Source organism: Archocentrus centrarchus, chromosome 22 (assembly GCF_007364275.1).
Source record: "Archocentrus centrarchus isolate MPI-CPG fArcCen1 chromosome 22, fArcCen1, whole genome shotgun sequence".
Lineage (NCBI taxonomy): Eukaryota > Metazoa > Chordata > Actinopteri > Cichliformes > Cichlidae > Archocentrus > Archocentrus centrarchus.
The window spans coordinates 18633226-18647559 of NC_044367.1; the positions used below are offsets into that span (position 1 = coordinate 18633226).

General features: G+C 40.5%; 1 protein-coding gene across 1 annotated transcript in view; it reads left to right on the plus strand.

Moving 5' to 3' along the window:
- Nucleotides 1–13860, plus strand: part of tnika (TRAF2 and NCK interacting kinase a) — a 55396-nt gene extending 41536 nt beyond the window's left edge. The window contains exons 16-36 of the mRNA XM_030719583.1: nucleotides 474–638; nucleotides 960–1220; nucleotides 1672–1778; nucleotides 1932–2047; nucleotides 2596–2693; nucleotides 2847–2870; nucleotides 3189–3197; nucleotides 3717–3785; nucleotides 4151–4248; nucleotides 4400–4502; nucleotides 4662–4811; nucleotides 4925–5021; nucleotides 5182–5352; nucleotides 5433–5576; nucleotides 5833–5967; nucleotides 6869–6969; nucleotides 7176–7325; nucleotides 8062–8079; nucleotides 8990–9149; nucleotides 10110–10249; nucleotides 10993–13860. Of these exons, the coding sequence (XP_030575443.1) occupies nucleotides 474–638; nucleotides 960–1220; nucleotides 1672–1778; nucleotides 1932–2047; nucleotides 2596–2693; nucleotides 2847–2870; nucleotides 3189–3197; nucleotides 3717–3785; nucleotides 4151–4248; nucleotides 4400–4502; nucleotides 4662–4811; nucleotides 4925–5021; nucleotides 5182–5352; nucleotides 5433–5576; nucleotides 5833–5967; nucleotides 6869–6969; nucleotides 7176–7325; nucleotides 8062–8079; nucleotides 8990–9149; nucleotides 10110–10249; nucleotides 10993–11076 (2400 nt within the window). The 3' untranslated portion in view covers nucleotides 11077–13860. The remainder of the gene's footprint in view (nucleotides 1–473; nucleotides 639–959; nucleotides 1221–1671; nucleotides 1779–1931; nucleotides 2048–2595; nucleotides 2694–2846; nucleotides 2871–3188; nucleotides 3198–3716; nucleotides 3786–4150; nucleotides 4249–4399; nucleotides 4503–4661; nucleotides 4812–4924; nucleotides 5022–5181; nucleotides 5353–5432; nucleotides 5577–5832; nucleotides 5968–6868; nucleotides 6970–7175; nucleotides 7326–8061; nucleotides 8080–8989; nucleotides 9150–10109; nucleotides 10250–10992) is intronic.
- The last annotated feature ends 474 nt before the right edge of the window (nucleotides 13861–14334 follow it).

Consider the following 14334-nt stretch of genomic DNA (forward strand, 5'->3'; position numbering starts at 1 on the left):
CTTTTCCTACAGCCATTAGACATTCTTACTCTTGAACATGGACACACATAACCGCAAACAATGATTAGTCTGATGTTACATGCGGGTGGATAAAGAACCCGTTCTTTGTGCAAAACATTGCCATTCTTAACCTCCCAGTTTACACTGACAAGGACTTCAGTGGAAGTCTGGCGTGGCTCACCTATGAAACTGTTGAGCTTGAGAGACGGTTAAGACAGGTTATAACTAGATAAACAAGATTTCCACTTAATCACTCAGAGTCATAGCTTGTCATTAAAACAACAGGCAACGTATAGAGAGGCTCTCTCATGCAATCATCAACATTCTATCACTTGCACAATTCCACATGTTAAGGTTGTCTAGTGGCTTGTAGAGGTGTGTGTGGGGGGGTGATGCCCATTGTGAAGCAAGCATGGTGATTGGTTGTGTTGTGTGCTGGACTGTGAGTGACAGTGGTATGTGACCTGCCTCAGGTGGAGGAGCGATCTAAGCTGAACAGACAGAGCTCCCCAGCGCTGCAGCACAAAGTGTCCAACCGCATCTCCGACCCTTCCCTCCCACCCCGCTCCGAGTCCTTCAGCAGCGGGGGCATGCAGCCTGCCCGCACCCCACCCATCCACCGTTCCATCGAACCACAGGTGTGTGTCTGTGTCTGGGTGCGTGTGCGCGCAAAAGGAGGCGAGCGGATTTTTTGATGTGTTTTCTAGAGACCTGTAATTCTAAAGAAAATATAACAAATCCCTTTGCTTCTTGTAAAATGCCTTTAAAATTTCAGGGCTCCAGATCAGTCAGACTGTTTCTTTCTTTCTTTCCTTCTTCCTTCACACTGTACATCTTTCTTTTTCTCTTTTCATCCTTTATTCTCCCATATTGCTGTCCATGTCATCCTTAACCATCCTCTGACTATCTCACTCCCTCTGTTCAACTCTCGCTCTTCATCAATCCTTTATTTCCCACAGATGGCTCACCTGGTTCCAGTGAAAACCCACACTAGCTCCATGTCTGGCTCTCAATCTCTGCAGGACCAGAAAGACTCAGCTGTCAGTGAGGGTGTCAGTGTGGGCTCCCCCAGGCCTGAAATGCCTCGCCAGAACTCAGACCCTACTTCTGACACCCCGGGGCCCCCACTGCGCAATGCCGGCAGGGAGGAACGGGATCGTGACAGGGATCGGGATCGGGACAGAACTGCTTGGCTGAGAGAGGAGGACATCCCACCCAAGGTTGAGACTAACATTCAAAAATGAGGACTGAGATAAACTGGTGTCTTTTACTAACTTATGCTTATGCTGCTTATTTATTGTTTCCGCATTTTTTGAATCCTGTATTTAAATACTGCATAGTGTAGTATAGTTGTAATGGCAGTAATAATAGTATAATGTTTTAAATCCGATTGAAGCTACGCGATGCAACTTTGCTAAGAATGTTGGCCTCTCCAGTCAAGGACGATAACTGAAATTGTTTTGAAAGAAGAGTAAAAAGATGTAATCAGCTTTTGCAAAACCTTAAAACACCTGCTTGACAAATGGATGCTATACATGCCATATGGAGTTTTATGGAGAGTACTTATAAAAGTGTACTTATAAAAAATGATTATACATGTTTTGAGCTCTTTTCCAGGAGAAAAATCAAAGTTGTGGCAGCCTTCTTTATCTTGTTTCTGTGTGTGTCCAGGTCCCCCAAAGGACCACTTCCATCTCCCCAGCCCTGGTCAGGAAAAACTCTCCTAATGGAGGAGTGGGCCTGGGCCCTCGCACTGGTTCTCAGCTCATACGGGCAAGGTAAAGGCCAAAGCAGCAAACTGATTTTGACTGAATTTCTGTAATAAGTCCCGTGTGTTATTCCTTACTGTGTTTAAACAGAAATAAGTACTTGTATTTATTTCTCCTGTTGTGTTTGAATATTTAAAAAGGTCTGCTTTCATCCTGTTTCAGTAACCCTGATCTGCGGCGCTCTGAGCTCTCTTTGGATGCCATGCTGCAAAGAACCTCCTCCAACTCATCATCTTCCTCCTCCCCTTCATCTCAGGGGGGTTCAGCTGAGAGGAGAGGTATAAAACCCTCAAGCTCATAAACACACAATACAGGCTCATAGACTCATGCATAACCTAATTTGGAAAATATTATGTGAATGCTTATAAGTAAACCACTGAAACAGTTTGTAGGCAGAGAACCACACATACATCCACATGGATTCTGAGTCTATCAGCAGGACATTGCAGTTCTGCTCTGATCAACCTGTCTGATGTGCCCTGTTACTCTGGGCCTCTGGAGAGATAGAAGAGAGGAAATGAGAGAGATAGATAGAGAGAAGCGTAGAGGGAGGTGTCAAACAACAGGCCAGAGGGATATCTAAGATATGCATGGATTTCTCTCTGACAAACACATGGCACAGGTTGAAGTACCTTCATGTTTGTTGGATTTATTTTACAACTCTGTTGACAGAAAACAATCTGACAGAATTAATACAGGCAGAGAAAAAAAATGTTTAATGAATGTCTACAAGCTTCATACGTAGTAAACGAATATTGAGCGCATTTAGATTTTAGTTAAACTGCTAATTTTCTTTTAATTAACTTTTTTTTTTTTGTTCTGATAGGTCAAACCAAGCAGGAAGGATCCCCTCCAGGGGCCAATCAAGAGGCAAAGCCCAAGCAGGAGGAGGGTCGTGAGTCAACAAGACCCAGCAGGCCTGCCGTGAGTCAAACAACACAGACACACAAAGATCCTCTTTCTGTCACAGCCGTCTCCTCTCTGGGAATCTTTTACAGGCCTCCTTCTCTCTTTTTCTACTATTCACTTGATCTTTCTTTCTTTCTCTTCCTATCTCTTTCTTCTTCTATTCTTCAGAGCTATAAGAAAGCCATAGATGAGGTTAGTGAATATCGTGCCCCCCTTTCCTTTATCCTGGTTTTCCTTTGATCTTCAGAGCCCCTCTTCTTCCCCTGGCATGATGGAGTTAGTTGGTTTCACGAGAAGATGATATTTCCTTTTTTACGCTGACATATCAGGGTGTAATGGCAGTGCATGTGTGCTTCTACACACATACCTGGGAGAGCGTATGTGGATGCGAGCCTGTGTGGGTTTGCATGTGTTCTGCGGGCGCGTGTGTGAAAATGTGTGTACTGCCAAGCACCTGAACAGTCTTTGAATCTCTTTTCCTGTTTCTTTGTTATCACGGTTACTGGTCAGGAGGAGCTGGTAAGCCCACTGTGTGTAATGGCCCTCCCCCTGTCTGCATGATTTGGTCTGATTCATCGGCTTGAGTGATGGGGAGGCAAGGGAGGGGAGAAAATATGGACCAGTTGGCATGGGGGTGATTGGTACAGTAGAGTGGAGTAATTCTGCACTCCAGTAGTTCATAAAGCTTGATTATATGTCTTTCTCTGTTCTGATGACTTGTGTTCTCAAGGTTTATACTTGCTTGTGAGTGAATGAAAGTGCTGGTTTTGATCATTTGTTGTGTCAAAAAATAGAATTTAATTGCAAAGATTAAAAAAAAGTGCGCTCTTAAATCAGCACTCTTGTTCCATGGCACTTGTGTGTCTGTTTGACAACATATTAGTTGTCCTTTTGTCTTGATGATGATGGTTTGTTTGACTTTGATCCTCTCTGCTCCCTTTGACCTTGTGTGTGATTTGGTCATACAGTCTTGATATTCTGAGACTGAACTAAATGACTTTGCCTGCTTCTTCTATCCTCTTTTGTGCTTTGTTACAGGACTTAAGTGCATTAGCTAAAGAACTCAGAGAACTAAGGGTAGAGGAGGGAAGCAGACCTCCAGTGAAGGTAAAATGACAACTGTAAAAATAATAATGAATAATGATGAAATGTTAGATTCCACTCCTGCAGCTAAGCAGGATACATACCTCGCTGTCACGCTTGCATCCCCGCCTGCTACTTTGCACACTACTTCATTCTTGCTGTTGTTGCCAAAAATGATCATGCACTTTGTGCACTAGTGCCACCAACTGCAGATCAGCAGAACAGCATGAAAATGGCGAGAGGGATGTGTGTTTTCTTTTCCATGTTCTTAACTGTGTGTGTTATTCTTAAATGTGCAGTCTAAGTGCCTAAGTACCTTCTCTGATCAGTGTTGTTTCTCAGGGGTTCAAAAGTTAATTTTTGTGTCTACCTTTTGTACTTTGGCACAGGTGACAGACTACTCATCTTCCAGCGAAGAATCGGAGAGCAGCGATGAAGATGGGGAGACCGATGGGACTGTTGCTGTTAGCGACATTCCTCGCATCATGTACGCTTTTGCCTTTGTATTTCCTCTCTCTTGCTGTCTTGCCAGTGTTCATTTATAATGAGTTATCTGGAATATGCACAATGCCAGTACCTCAGTGTAATTTTAGCAAAATTTCTTTGTAAATGTTTAAGTCTGTGTGTGTTTTTTGCAGGCCAGCAGTGCAAAGCAGCGGGGAGTCATATGGAGGCCTGACAGAGGACTCTCTGGGAGATTCCTATAACAGCTCCAAGGATAGTACTCTAATGATGAGAGAGGTGATGAAAATATACACAAATATTCAGACATGGGCCCACACTGGTTACATGACAAAATATATTAAATATTAAATAGGGGAATTAAATATTCTTCTTTCTGCTTTCTTAACCTTTCGGCAAAATTCTCTTGATATTTATTTGTCGTTATCTGTCTTACAGGCAGAGGAGAGGAGGAGAGGTGGTCACACTGAGAGTAATGGGTTTGGGACTCATGGTAACCATGGTAACCTCCCTGACCTGGTGCAACAGAGCAACTCTCCTTCAGCAACACCCACTTCAGCCCTGCAGGAGCTGAGCGACATGGCTGAGGTCAGACACAGGCACAAATCACACACTTTAACACCGATTCCTGGAAGTAATGTTTGTTTGTGCCCCTACAGATAGGCTGTTGTTGGACTTACTGATTGTCTTGTGTCTCACAGTTTGGTGGAGGCGGGTCCAAAGCGTCATTTACCCCATTTGTCGATCCACGGGTCTATCAGACCTCCCCGAGTGATGACAATGAGAACTCAGCAGCAGGTAGAGTAGTATAGCATAGAGTTTTTGGAGATTTAAATAAAATGTCAGTCAGTGAATTGGGTGTTGGGTGCAGTGAAAAAAACAGTTCTTACCTGCCATTACTACTGCCAAAATACTAATCACAAATTCCTGTCTGTCCTTCTTCATCTTTGTCTTGCAGCCATGTTTGCCAACGAGCTGCTGAGGCAGGAACAGGCGCGACTAAACGAAGCCAGGAAGATCTCTGTGGTGAATGTCAACCCCACCAACATCAGACCCCATAATGACACGCCAGAGATCCGCAAATACAAGAAACGCTTCAACTCTGAGATCCTGTGTGCTGCACTGTGGGGTAGGACTTTCCTCAGTAACTCCATCTCTGCATTTTTGCTTGTTTTTCTTTGACTCTGACTCCTATCCATGTATGTTTAGGTGTAAACCTGCTAGTGGGGACAGAAAATGGTCTGATGCTGCTTGACCGAAGTGGTCAGGGAAAAGTTTATAACCTGATCACCAGAAGGCGCTTCCTACAGATGGATGTGCTGGAGGGCCTCAATGTGTTGGTCACCATATCTGGTTGGTATATTGTGTATACAGTATTCACAACACACACTCATCTCTGTAGCTGATATTATTCTTTTTGTAACATGCATTTATGTCTAAGTGGGTAAAGAAAAGTTTTGAAAAGTCTGTTTGATAAGTAGCTTATTGTCTCAACTTTACAGCCAGAGGTCATTTGTTTTTGTACCCTTCATTTATTTTTGTTTTGCATATATAATTTAATATAGTTTAATGCTAATTTGATCTGTTTTCCACTCCCTTACCTTCTCAGGGAAAAAGAATAAGTTGCGTGTATACTATTTATCCTGGCTGAGGAACAGAATATTACACAATGATCCAGAAGTAGAAAAGAAGCAGGGCTGGATCACTGTAGGAGACCTGGAAGGCTGTGTGCATTATAAAGTTGGTAAGTATCTGTTTGCATAAATAAAAATAAGCTTTTAACCAGCTGTGAAATTTATGAACCAAAAAATGAGAATGGGTAATAATTTGCAGCTGATTTTGACAAATACCAGATTGGAGGTTTTTCAAATATGTTATTTCTCTCAACTAGTTGAAGGAACTGATAAACAATAGCTTTCTCTAGAATTTTAGAAATAAGAGAATGCTTGGAAATGGGCCTGCAGTTATCTGGAATAGTGATATCTAGGGAGGGATGGAAGATGCCCAACCAGTCGCGGCAGATGACTTCCCCTCCCTGAGCCTGGTTCTGCTGGAGGTTTCTTCCTGTTAAAAGGGAGTTTTTCCTTTCCACTGTCACCAAGTGCTGCTCATAGGGGGTTGTTTTGACTGTTGGGTTTTCTCTGTATTATTGTAGGGTCTTTACCCACAATACAAAGCGCCTTGAGGCGACTGTTTGTTGTGATTTGGCGCTATATAAATAAAATTGAATTGAATTGAATTGAATTGAATTAGTCAGATATACAACCATATGAAAGAGGATGATGGATAATAGAATGAGGCAAGGGCAAGCTCACACACAGAACCACCTTAAAAAAACTTGGCAGGAATGGTGTCAGATACCAGGGAAAAAGAGTATGTATAAAAAGTAGGAGATTTTCAGGAGATCTCCCAAGGAAATTGCTGGAACAAGGGTTTAGGAAGCTCTGAACAAGCTTCTAAAGAACAATTTATCTAACAACTCAAATCTCTCAGGGTATCCTGGGGTACAGGAACCTAAACAAAGAGTTCCTGACCACTCAATAAATAAAACTTATTATGATTATTGTTTTTAAAGGGTTCAATGAAAGGTACTTTTAATTTCTTGTTACCTTACATGTGTCTGTGTGTCATTGTCATGTTTCTAGTTAAATATGAGAGGATTAAATTCCTGGTGATTGCTCTGAAGAATTCTGTGGAAATCTATGCCTGGGCTCCCAAACCCTACCACAAGTTCATGGCCTTTAAGGTAAAGTAAAAACAGTTCACTGAAAAGACATGAGGACACATGCATATGTAGTCTTCGTGTCTACAGGGTGCACAAAATATGTATAAATTTATAAACAGTAAATGAAAACAGTGAATATTGGCTTTGCATTTTCATGGACTGACTTTTTCATTTTATTTCGGTTTCTTTAACTGCACCTCTGTTGTCTGTCTGTCTTTCTCTTTCAGTCATTTACTGAGTTACAGCATCGCCCCCAGCTGGTTGACCTGACGGTGGAAGAAGGTCAGAGGTTAAAGGTCATCTATGGCTCCAGTGTGGGCTTCCATGTCATTGATGTGGACTCAGGCAACCCTTACGACATCTACATCCCCTCACATGTAAGTACAGCGCTGCTTTGTAAACATGTCTGTTCAAGTCATTTTTATATTGTAAAAACATGTTTTATCAATAGGATTGTTTCAGGTTAATCAACCAAAGCTGACTTTTTTTTTTTTTCAGCTGCTACCTGCCAGTTTCCAGTCTAGTCAGCACTGACTCATTGGTGTTTCATGGGTATTGACACTTAGTGAGGGTTGGCTTCTTGGCATATATCATGAGAAACAATCGCTATGACAGATTTACTGTCATGCAATAGAACTATTTAAGCCGCATTAAATTTTGTAATGTGCTACATCTGGGACTATAGTACTTGGAATATCTTTGTTAAGAAGACAGATTGTACACATCAACTACTTGCTTTTATTGCCTAGCATAAAGACAGAACAGTGGCTTCCAAATTTGAATTTAGAACTGTATTCATCTTAAACACTTCACTCTTTTAAACTAGAGAGACCGTCACTATTTTTCCTGTTGCATGCTTGAGTCTATCAAATCAAATCTGGTACTAGTTTGTTCCATAGTCATGGCAAATCTCATGCTTTAATTCAAATCAAGGTCAAACACAGTTCAGCCCGACTCTTGACTTCTGAGCTGTTGTACTGTGCAGTAGCACATACTGGAGGGAGGGATAAATAACATAACTTATTAAAAAAATAATCACTGACAAAGTTTGCTGTTTCCACCTTTCATCCATGCTTCTTTTTTCTCTCCTTCCCTGCCAACTTCCTCCTCCAGTGTGCCAAACAGATGAAGGTGACACCCTGCTATTCACCTTTTAGATTAGATCAATAGATGTTTAGTAAAAACCCCTGTAGTGGATATACCACAGCTACATGTGCCTATATGCCGTACACTTCACTAGTGTAGATATTAGATAACCAGAACCTGGTGTGTGTCTGTGAACAAATTTGTCTTACCCACAGCAGGCAGCACAAGGCTTTCAAAACATGTGCGCACTTCCAGCACTTCCATTTGATCATGCTGGAACAAAAACACAACATTTTAAAAGTAAAAAATACAAAAGCTGATGTAATAATTAGTATTACATGCAGTGAAACTGCAGTTTCATCGACTGTATTGCAGTCAGAGTTTTACCAAACCTGACAACATGAAACTGCACTTCGCCAACTAGTACCATCACAATCTGACACCATATGTAAAGTAATTAACTTTGTTAATTAATCCTTGAAGGCCAGTTTACATTTTGAATGCTTTTGTAAAGGTTTGTGTATATTACTGTTGGGGTAAGATGAGTTTTGTCGCTGCTTGCCATGCTCCTGAATTGTTGTCTTAGAGTTCAACTGGGTACCGCGAGCTGCTATCAGGTAACCACCATGAAATAGCCTGCTGGCACGAGCAACAGCACTGATCTAGAGGCTACATAAAGGTAAAGTGTACAGGATCGAGCAAACTGAAGTTTGAAGCTTTTGATGCACTGATGCTCCAGATATTTGGGCAGCTTGGTCGAGGATTATAGAGTGTGGTCCAATCCAAAAAAAAAAAAAAAAAAAAAAAAAAAGAAAAATGCCAAAGCCATGCCAGCCTTCAGCTTAAATTCCAGTGATGGAACCTCTATAATAGTTTAATCTTATGTAGATTATGATTAAAGTTGACAGATTTGATTAAACCCTCTGAAATGTTTGCGTGTGTTTGTCTGTATTAGATCCAGAGCCAGGTGACACCCCATGCCATCGTGGTGCTGCCAAAGACTGATGGAATGGAGATGCTGCTGTGTTACGAGGATGAGGGCGTCTACGTCAATACCTATGGTCGAATCACCAAGGACGTGGTGCTACAGTGGGGAGAGATGCCTACCTCTGTTGGTAAGCCCCACCACCTACATATGGATTTTTTAAATTTACTTGATTAAAATTGATTTCTATCAAAATTAATGTAATCAGAAATTAATTCAGTGCGGCCTTTAAACAGCACAGAGTAATACACAGTTAAATTGCCAAATATGAAGTTAAGAAGCTTTAATAACTATAGCTTTAAAATTTAAATACCTATTTCAGTGCCTATATACATGCATATATGTGAAATAGAAATAGAGGTGAAAAGTGTTGTGAGGTCTTGGAAAATAGTGCTAATGGGGCTGAATTTGAGGGTTAAATGGCATTCCAAACATTAGCCTCCATAGAAAAGCTTCTGGAGCCCTTTAGCATGACCAAGAAAGAAAAATAAGAAATCTGTATAGATGGTCTTCTACCCTAATATCTAATAAGACACTTAATATTTCTTTTCTTCGCTTTTGCTAGCCATCTGTAGGTATGAAAACTCCAGAAAATACTAAAGAGAATGCTGTTCCTTGTACTGAGTTATCCTCATGTGGTAGCTACTAGTGTTACATTAATAAAATAGTGCTAGTGTTCCCTGAATTGCGAAACCTGCTATTTTCACTCAGCGATTTCTTTAAAATTGAATCTCTTTGGATAGACACCTGTCCCGTCAACTCAACTAGCAAGGTTTAAGCACAGCCATGTTGGCGAGGATTTCTTTCTGAAATACATTACGTTTCAAGGGCAGTCGGCTCTGACCTCCTCTGTTCATTGGCCACATCTCATACACTCCCCTTGCAGTAACATTGCATTTCTGCATAACTTGGTAGTTAAGTTTTCAAAACAAGGAAAAGTGTGAGTAATAAAGTGTTTCTGCAGTGTGGTAACTTAGCTTTTCCTATATAAAAGGAATTGAACTGTATGTAAATATGAACTTATATTATTTTACATATTTTTTCATGATTTTCACAGATGCTTGGCTTTTTTTCTTTCTCTCTTTTGCAGCCTATATTCACTCTAATCAGATTATGGGCTGGGGTGAGAAAGCCATAGAGATCCGGTCTGTGGAAACAGGTCATCTGGATGGAGTTTTTATGCACAAGAGAGCCCAGAGACTTAAATTCCTGTGTGAGCGGAACGACAAGGTAATACACTGTTGATTTCAGTCTCACTCTTGGGTACTGATACTTACTGCTTAGGAATCGTGTAACTCCGGTAACATATTGTGAAATTAGAGAATGGCATTACCTGCTCTGGTCTTGACCTATCTCAAGCGGTCTTGATTGCAGCAATGTTCTGGAGGACACATATTGAACACAAAAGCTTTCAAAACATTCATTCTAAGAAAAAGGTTTATTATACAGTGCACAGAAATGACCCCGGCATAACCAAACAACAAAATCTGAATGCACTTTCAGGTATCGTTTAGATAATTCCTCTGATTTTCAGGAGTGGGACCACATCTCATACACTCTCCTTGCAGTAACATGTGCATGCCTCCCTGTGCTGCTGGCAGTTTGTTTTCATTTTTGTGCCCCACCCTCCCTCCTCCTTTTTCAGTTCCCACGTTTCTCATTAGTACTGGGGATCTGCTCAGCCCGAGAGCTGCTGCCAGTCCTCAAACTGCAGTTTTAGACCTAGATACATGCTTATTCCAGCTCCCATTCTCTTCAAGTAAATGTAGCCTAATCAAATTGAGAATGTGGTCTCGGCTAGTGAAAAACTGCTCCAAAAATTCATCAAGATTCTTAGATCCAGGTGAAATCAATGTTTACACACAGGACTTTACTTCCTTGCCAATAACAGTTGTGTTTTGTAGTTATTGTAAAATGATTTCTTTGGTGATAATGTTCACAGAGAACATATTCTTTTATGTTCTTTTATCCAGGTATTCTTTGCATCTGTGCGTTCAGGAGGTAGCAGCCAAGTTTTCTTCATGACGCTCAACAGAAACTCTATGATGAACTGGTGATGTCTCCTCTTGTCCGCTCTGCCTCACTCTCCCACTGGTGGCAACCCTCTTTGGCCCACCGCACATCTCACAAGTGAACCCAACTCGCCGAGAGGCCGCAAATGGACTGTTTCAACACTGGAGAGGCTAATTCAGTGTAGAAAAAAAAAGTTATTCTAGAGGAAAAAAAAGACTAGTTCTAAATGAAGAGAAAAGTTGTTCTAGATTAAACCGGGTCATTCAGAAGCCATCCAGCTGACTGGCAAACTGGTGCCACTGACTTTCCAGTCTTTTCTTCCCTCTTTCTCTGTAACTCTTCTTTTTCTGTAACTCCATTTTTTAGCTCTTTTCCCTCCAAATTGACCAGTACATTAAAGTGTTTAACAAATGTAGAAACACACATTAGACCTTTCTTTAGACCCCTTCACCTTCTGTCCTTCTTGGTAGATCAGATCTCATTTTTAGCCCTTTTGGCCCCATTTCCTCTACTCTCCTTATTTCCTACCTGCTGTGTGTGGACATGCTACACCTCAGATGTTAAAGGAGCAATATATGAATACAATTTAATCTAAATTTAAATATACTTCTAATATGACAGTGCAGGGAGAGCAGCCGAGAGATGACAAATTCTCTCTGAATGTCAGCAATGAAAGCAGACAGCCTGATTGATTTTCTTTCTCCTCTGACAGTCCCTTCCTCCTCCACTTCCTCCCCTTACCGTCTTTTTGGGTTTTGAGTAAACCGAGTTGTGATTTAGCATTCGATCGCGTTTCACTGACAGAGATGTGGTGAGACATTCTGCTGTCAGGTGGGTTTTAACAGTATGCAAAGATGATATCTCTGTCCCTTTAAAATGAAATCACTGATCCATCCTGTCTTCTTCCTGCGTTTGTTCCTCTTCCTGTCCTCCTCTCACCCCTTCCACCCAACATCACGATGATAATCTCTTCACTTTTATGTCTTTAAACTCTGAAGGTGCTGCATCAGATATACTGTAATATTAAATGAGCAATGGGGAGGGGGGGGGTGTTTTCCTGTTCATTCTGTTTATTTTTGTTCTTTTCTTTTTTCTGTGGAACAGTTTGGAGTCAGTCAGTCTTTGAAGTTTGATGAAATGTACAGCACATCTGTGTCTCTGAAATCAGGAGTGTATTTTTGTGTGTGTATGTGTGTGTGCGTGTGTGTGCATATGTGTGTCTCAATCAAAGTAGGACATTGAAATCAATGTCCGGCAAGAATAAAGTAATTCAAGTCTTTGTGTGTAAACTTACCTTAATCTGATCAAAGCAACACTGAGTGTGTTTACATGCAGATTTATAATTTTATCTTCGTAGTATGAAGTTTATGAGTTGGTGTCTGAGCACCATGCATTTAAAATGGGCAATATTAATGGCTGATTTTCGGGGGGGGTGTTTTGCGTGTTTCCGTGAACACAGTGGGTGTTTTGGCTGTTCACTCTTTACAGTCACTCGGCTGCAGAAATATGACGATGCATATAAAGAGCTTATAGCCTCAACAGGATATGAGCTATTATCCCAAATACTGTGTGCATGTGAAAGCACTCACTGTGGGGTCCTCTTGAATCATGCTCCTTCCTGGTTGGTTCTTCTGATTTTGGCTCCTAACTGTTTGTACAGTGCCTAGCATGATGTAAGCAAAACTTAATCAGAGGCCAAAAGATTATTGCTCACACTGTAACTTTTTTTTTTTTTTTTTTACTTATATGGTTACATTACAAGTTTATTTTTGGGTGGGGGGTTTTTGATCTCTGTGAGCGTTATTATCTAACTTAACTCACTGGTGATGTTATTTCTCTCCTCTTATGGAGATGTATATTAACAAATTTAAGAGTTGAATTGTTCTTTGAAAGGAGCAACTAATTCTGACAAAACCTTTCCATATCTGTTCAAATACTTTGTAAAACTCAGTCATCAAAATTATGAAATTGATTTTGAAGGTGGACTATGTTAGGCTTACTTGTCAAAATGGAATAGCAATGTTATTATTATTTTTTTTAAGATTTTGGTTATACATTGAAACCATCGTCACCCACCACCTGGAGACAAGCTTGAGGCAGCTCATGTAGAACTTAGTTACTGTACCTATGAAATATATAAAAGACAATGGAAACTTTCCATGAGCAGCAAATTAAACACCTTTAAAGAAGTTTTGTCACACCTTTAATCTAATTATTACAACCAGCTGGCACACCTGCCAACTCTAATGGCACTGATGATGGTTTTAATGTAAAGTCAAAGCTTGAAAAGCCTGTTTTGTCAATATGTTGGCCTATGGTTAATAAAAAATGTTAAAATGTTTCTCAACAATGTAACAATCCTTTGAATTAAGTTAATTTTTTTCTGTTAAGTTGTTGAATGTTTCTGTTTCATTTTCAAAGACTTTTAACACATCCATATAGTAGCTGTTACTGTGCAGCTGTAACTTAGGGTTACCAATCTCTGTTAGGGGGAGCAGGCTCTAACATTTTAGCAATAAAGAGCTTAGCTGCAGAAACCACTGTCTTCCATGTGTGTGTGTATGTGTGCACACATGCATTTGTACGTCTGACCACGTGTGAATGGGGCATTATCGCTGTGTTTGTTAGTCATTGGTTTCACTCGCATCATTGGAAAATGCTGTCATTACACTGAGGTTTCTCCTTTCAAAGATGAAACCACTTTACTCTTTATTCTGTTTAATTCTTGTTTTCTTTATTTTAAAAGAGCATTACTAATGTCCTGTTTCGGGATTTATTTGTTTTGTAAAAGAGACGCTGTAAGAGAGAAATAAATGAAACTAGCATTACTCTTCTTGAGTCATGTTTGTGAGAATGTCTGTTGTTTTTTGCAAGTGTGCACATTTCTATCAGCTCTGATCCTCAGACTTTGTTCGTGTTCAGTGCACTACTCAAGTATATCATTAACAGCGTGTGTGTGTGTGTGTGTGTGTGTGTGTGTGTGTGTATACGTAAGAGTGAGTGGAAGATAAAAATAATGCCATTGTTGCTATCAAGAAGTGCAACTTTTAGCAACAACATGCTAACTTTGGAGTCCATATTTAATTGCAATACAAATGCTTCCATTTTCCATAATATACCGGTGGAAACACCACACAGAAGATTCAGAACTTTCCAAAGTAAACTTTTCACTGTCTCATTATGGTTGCAATGATTATGATATACTAGAGTAATATCCATGTTTGTGTATTGAAATTAATACTACTGCTTCATTTATCTGTAAAAAGGTCTTTCTGGGATGTGTGTCCACTGTGTGCATGTGT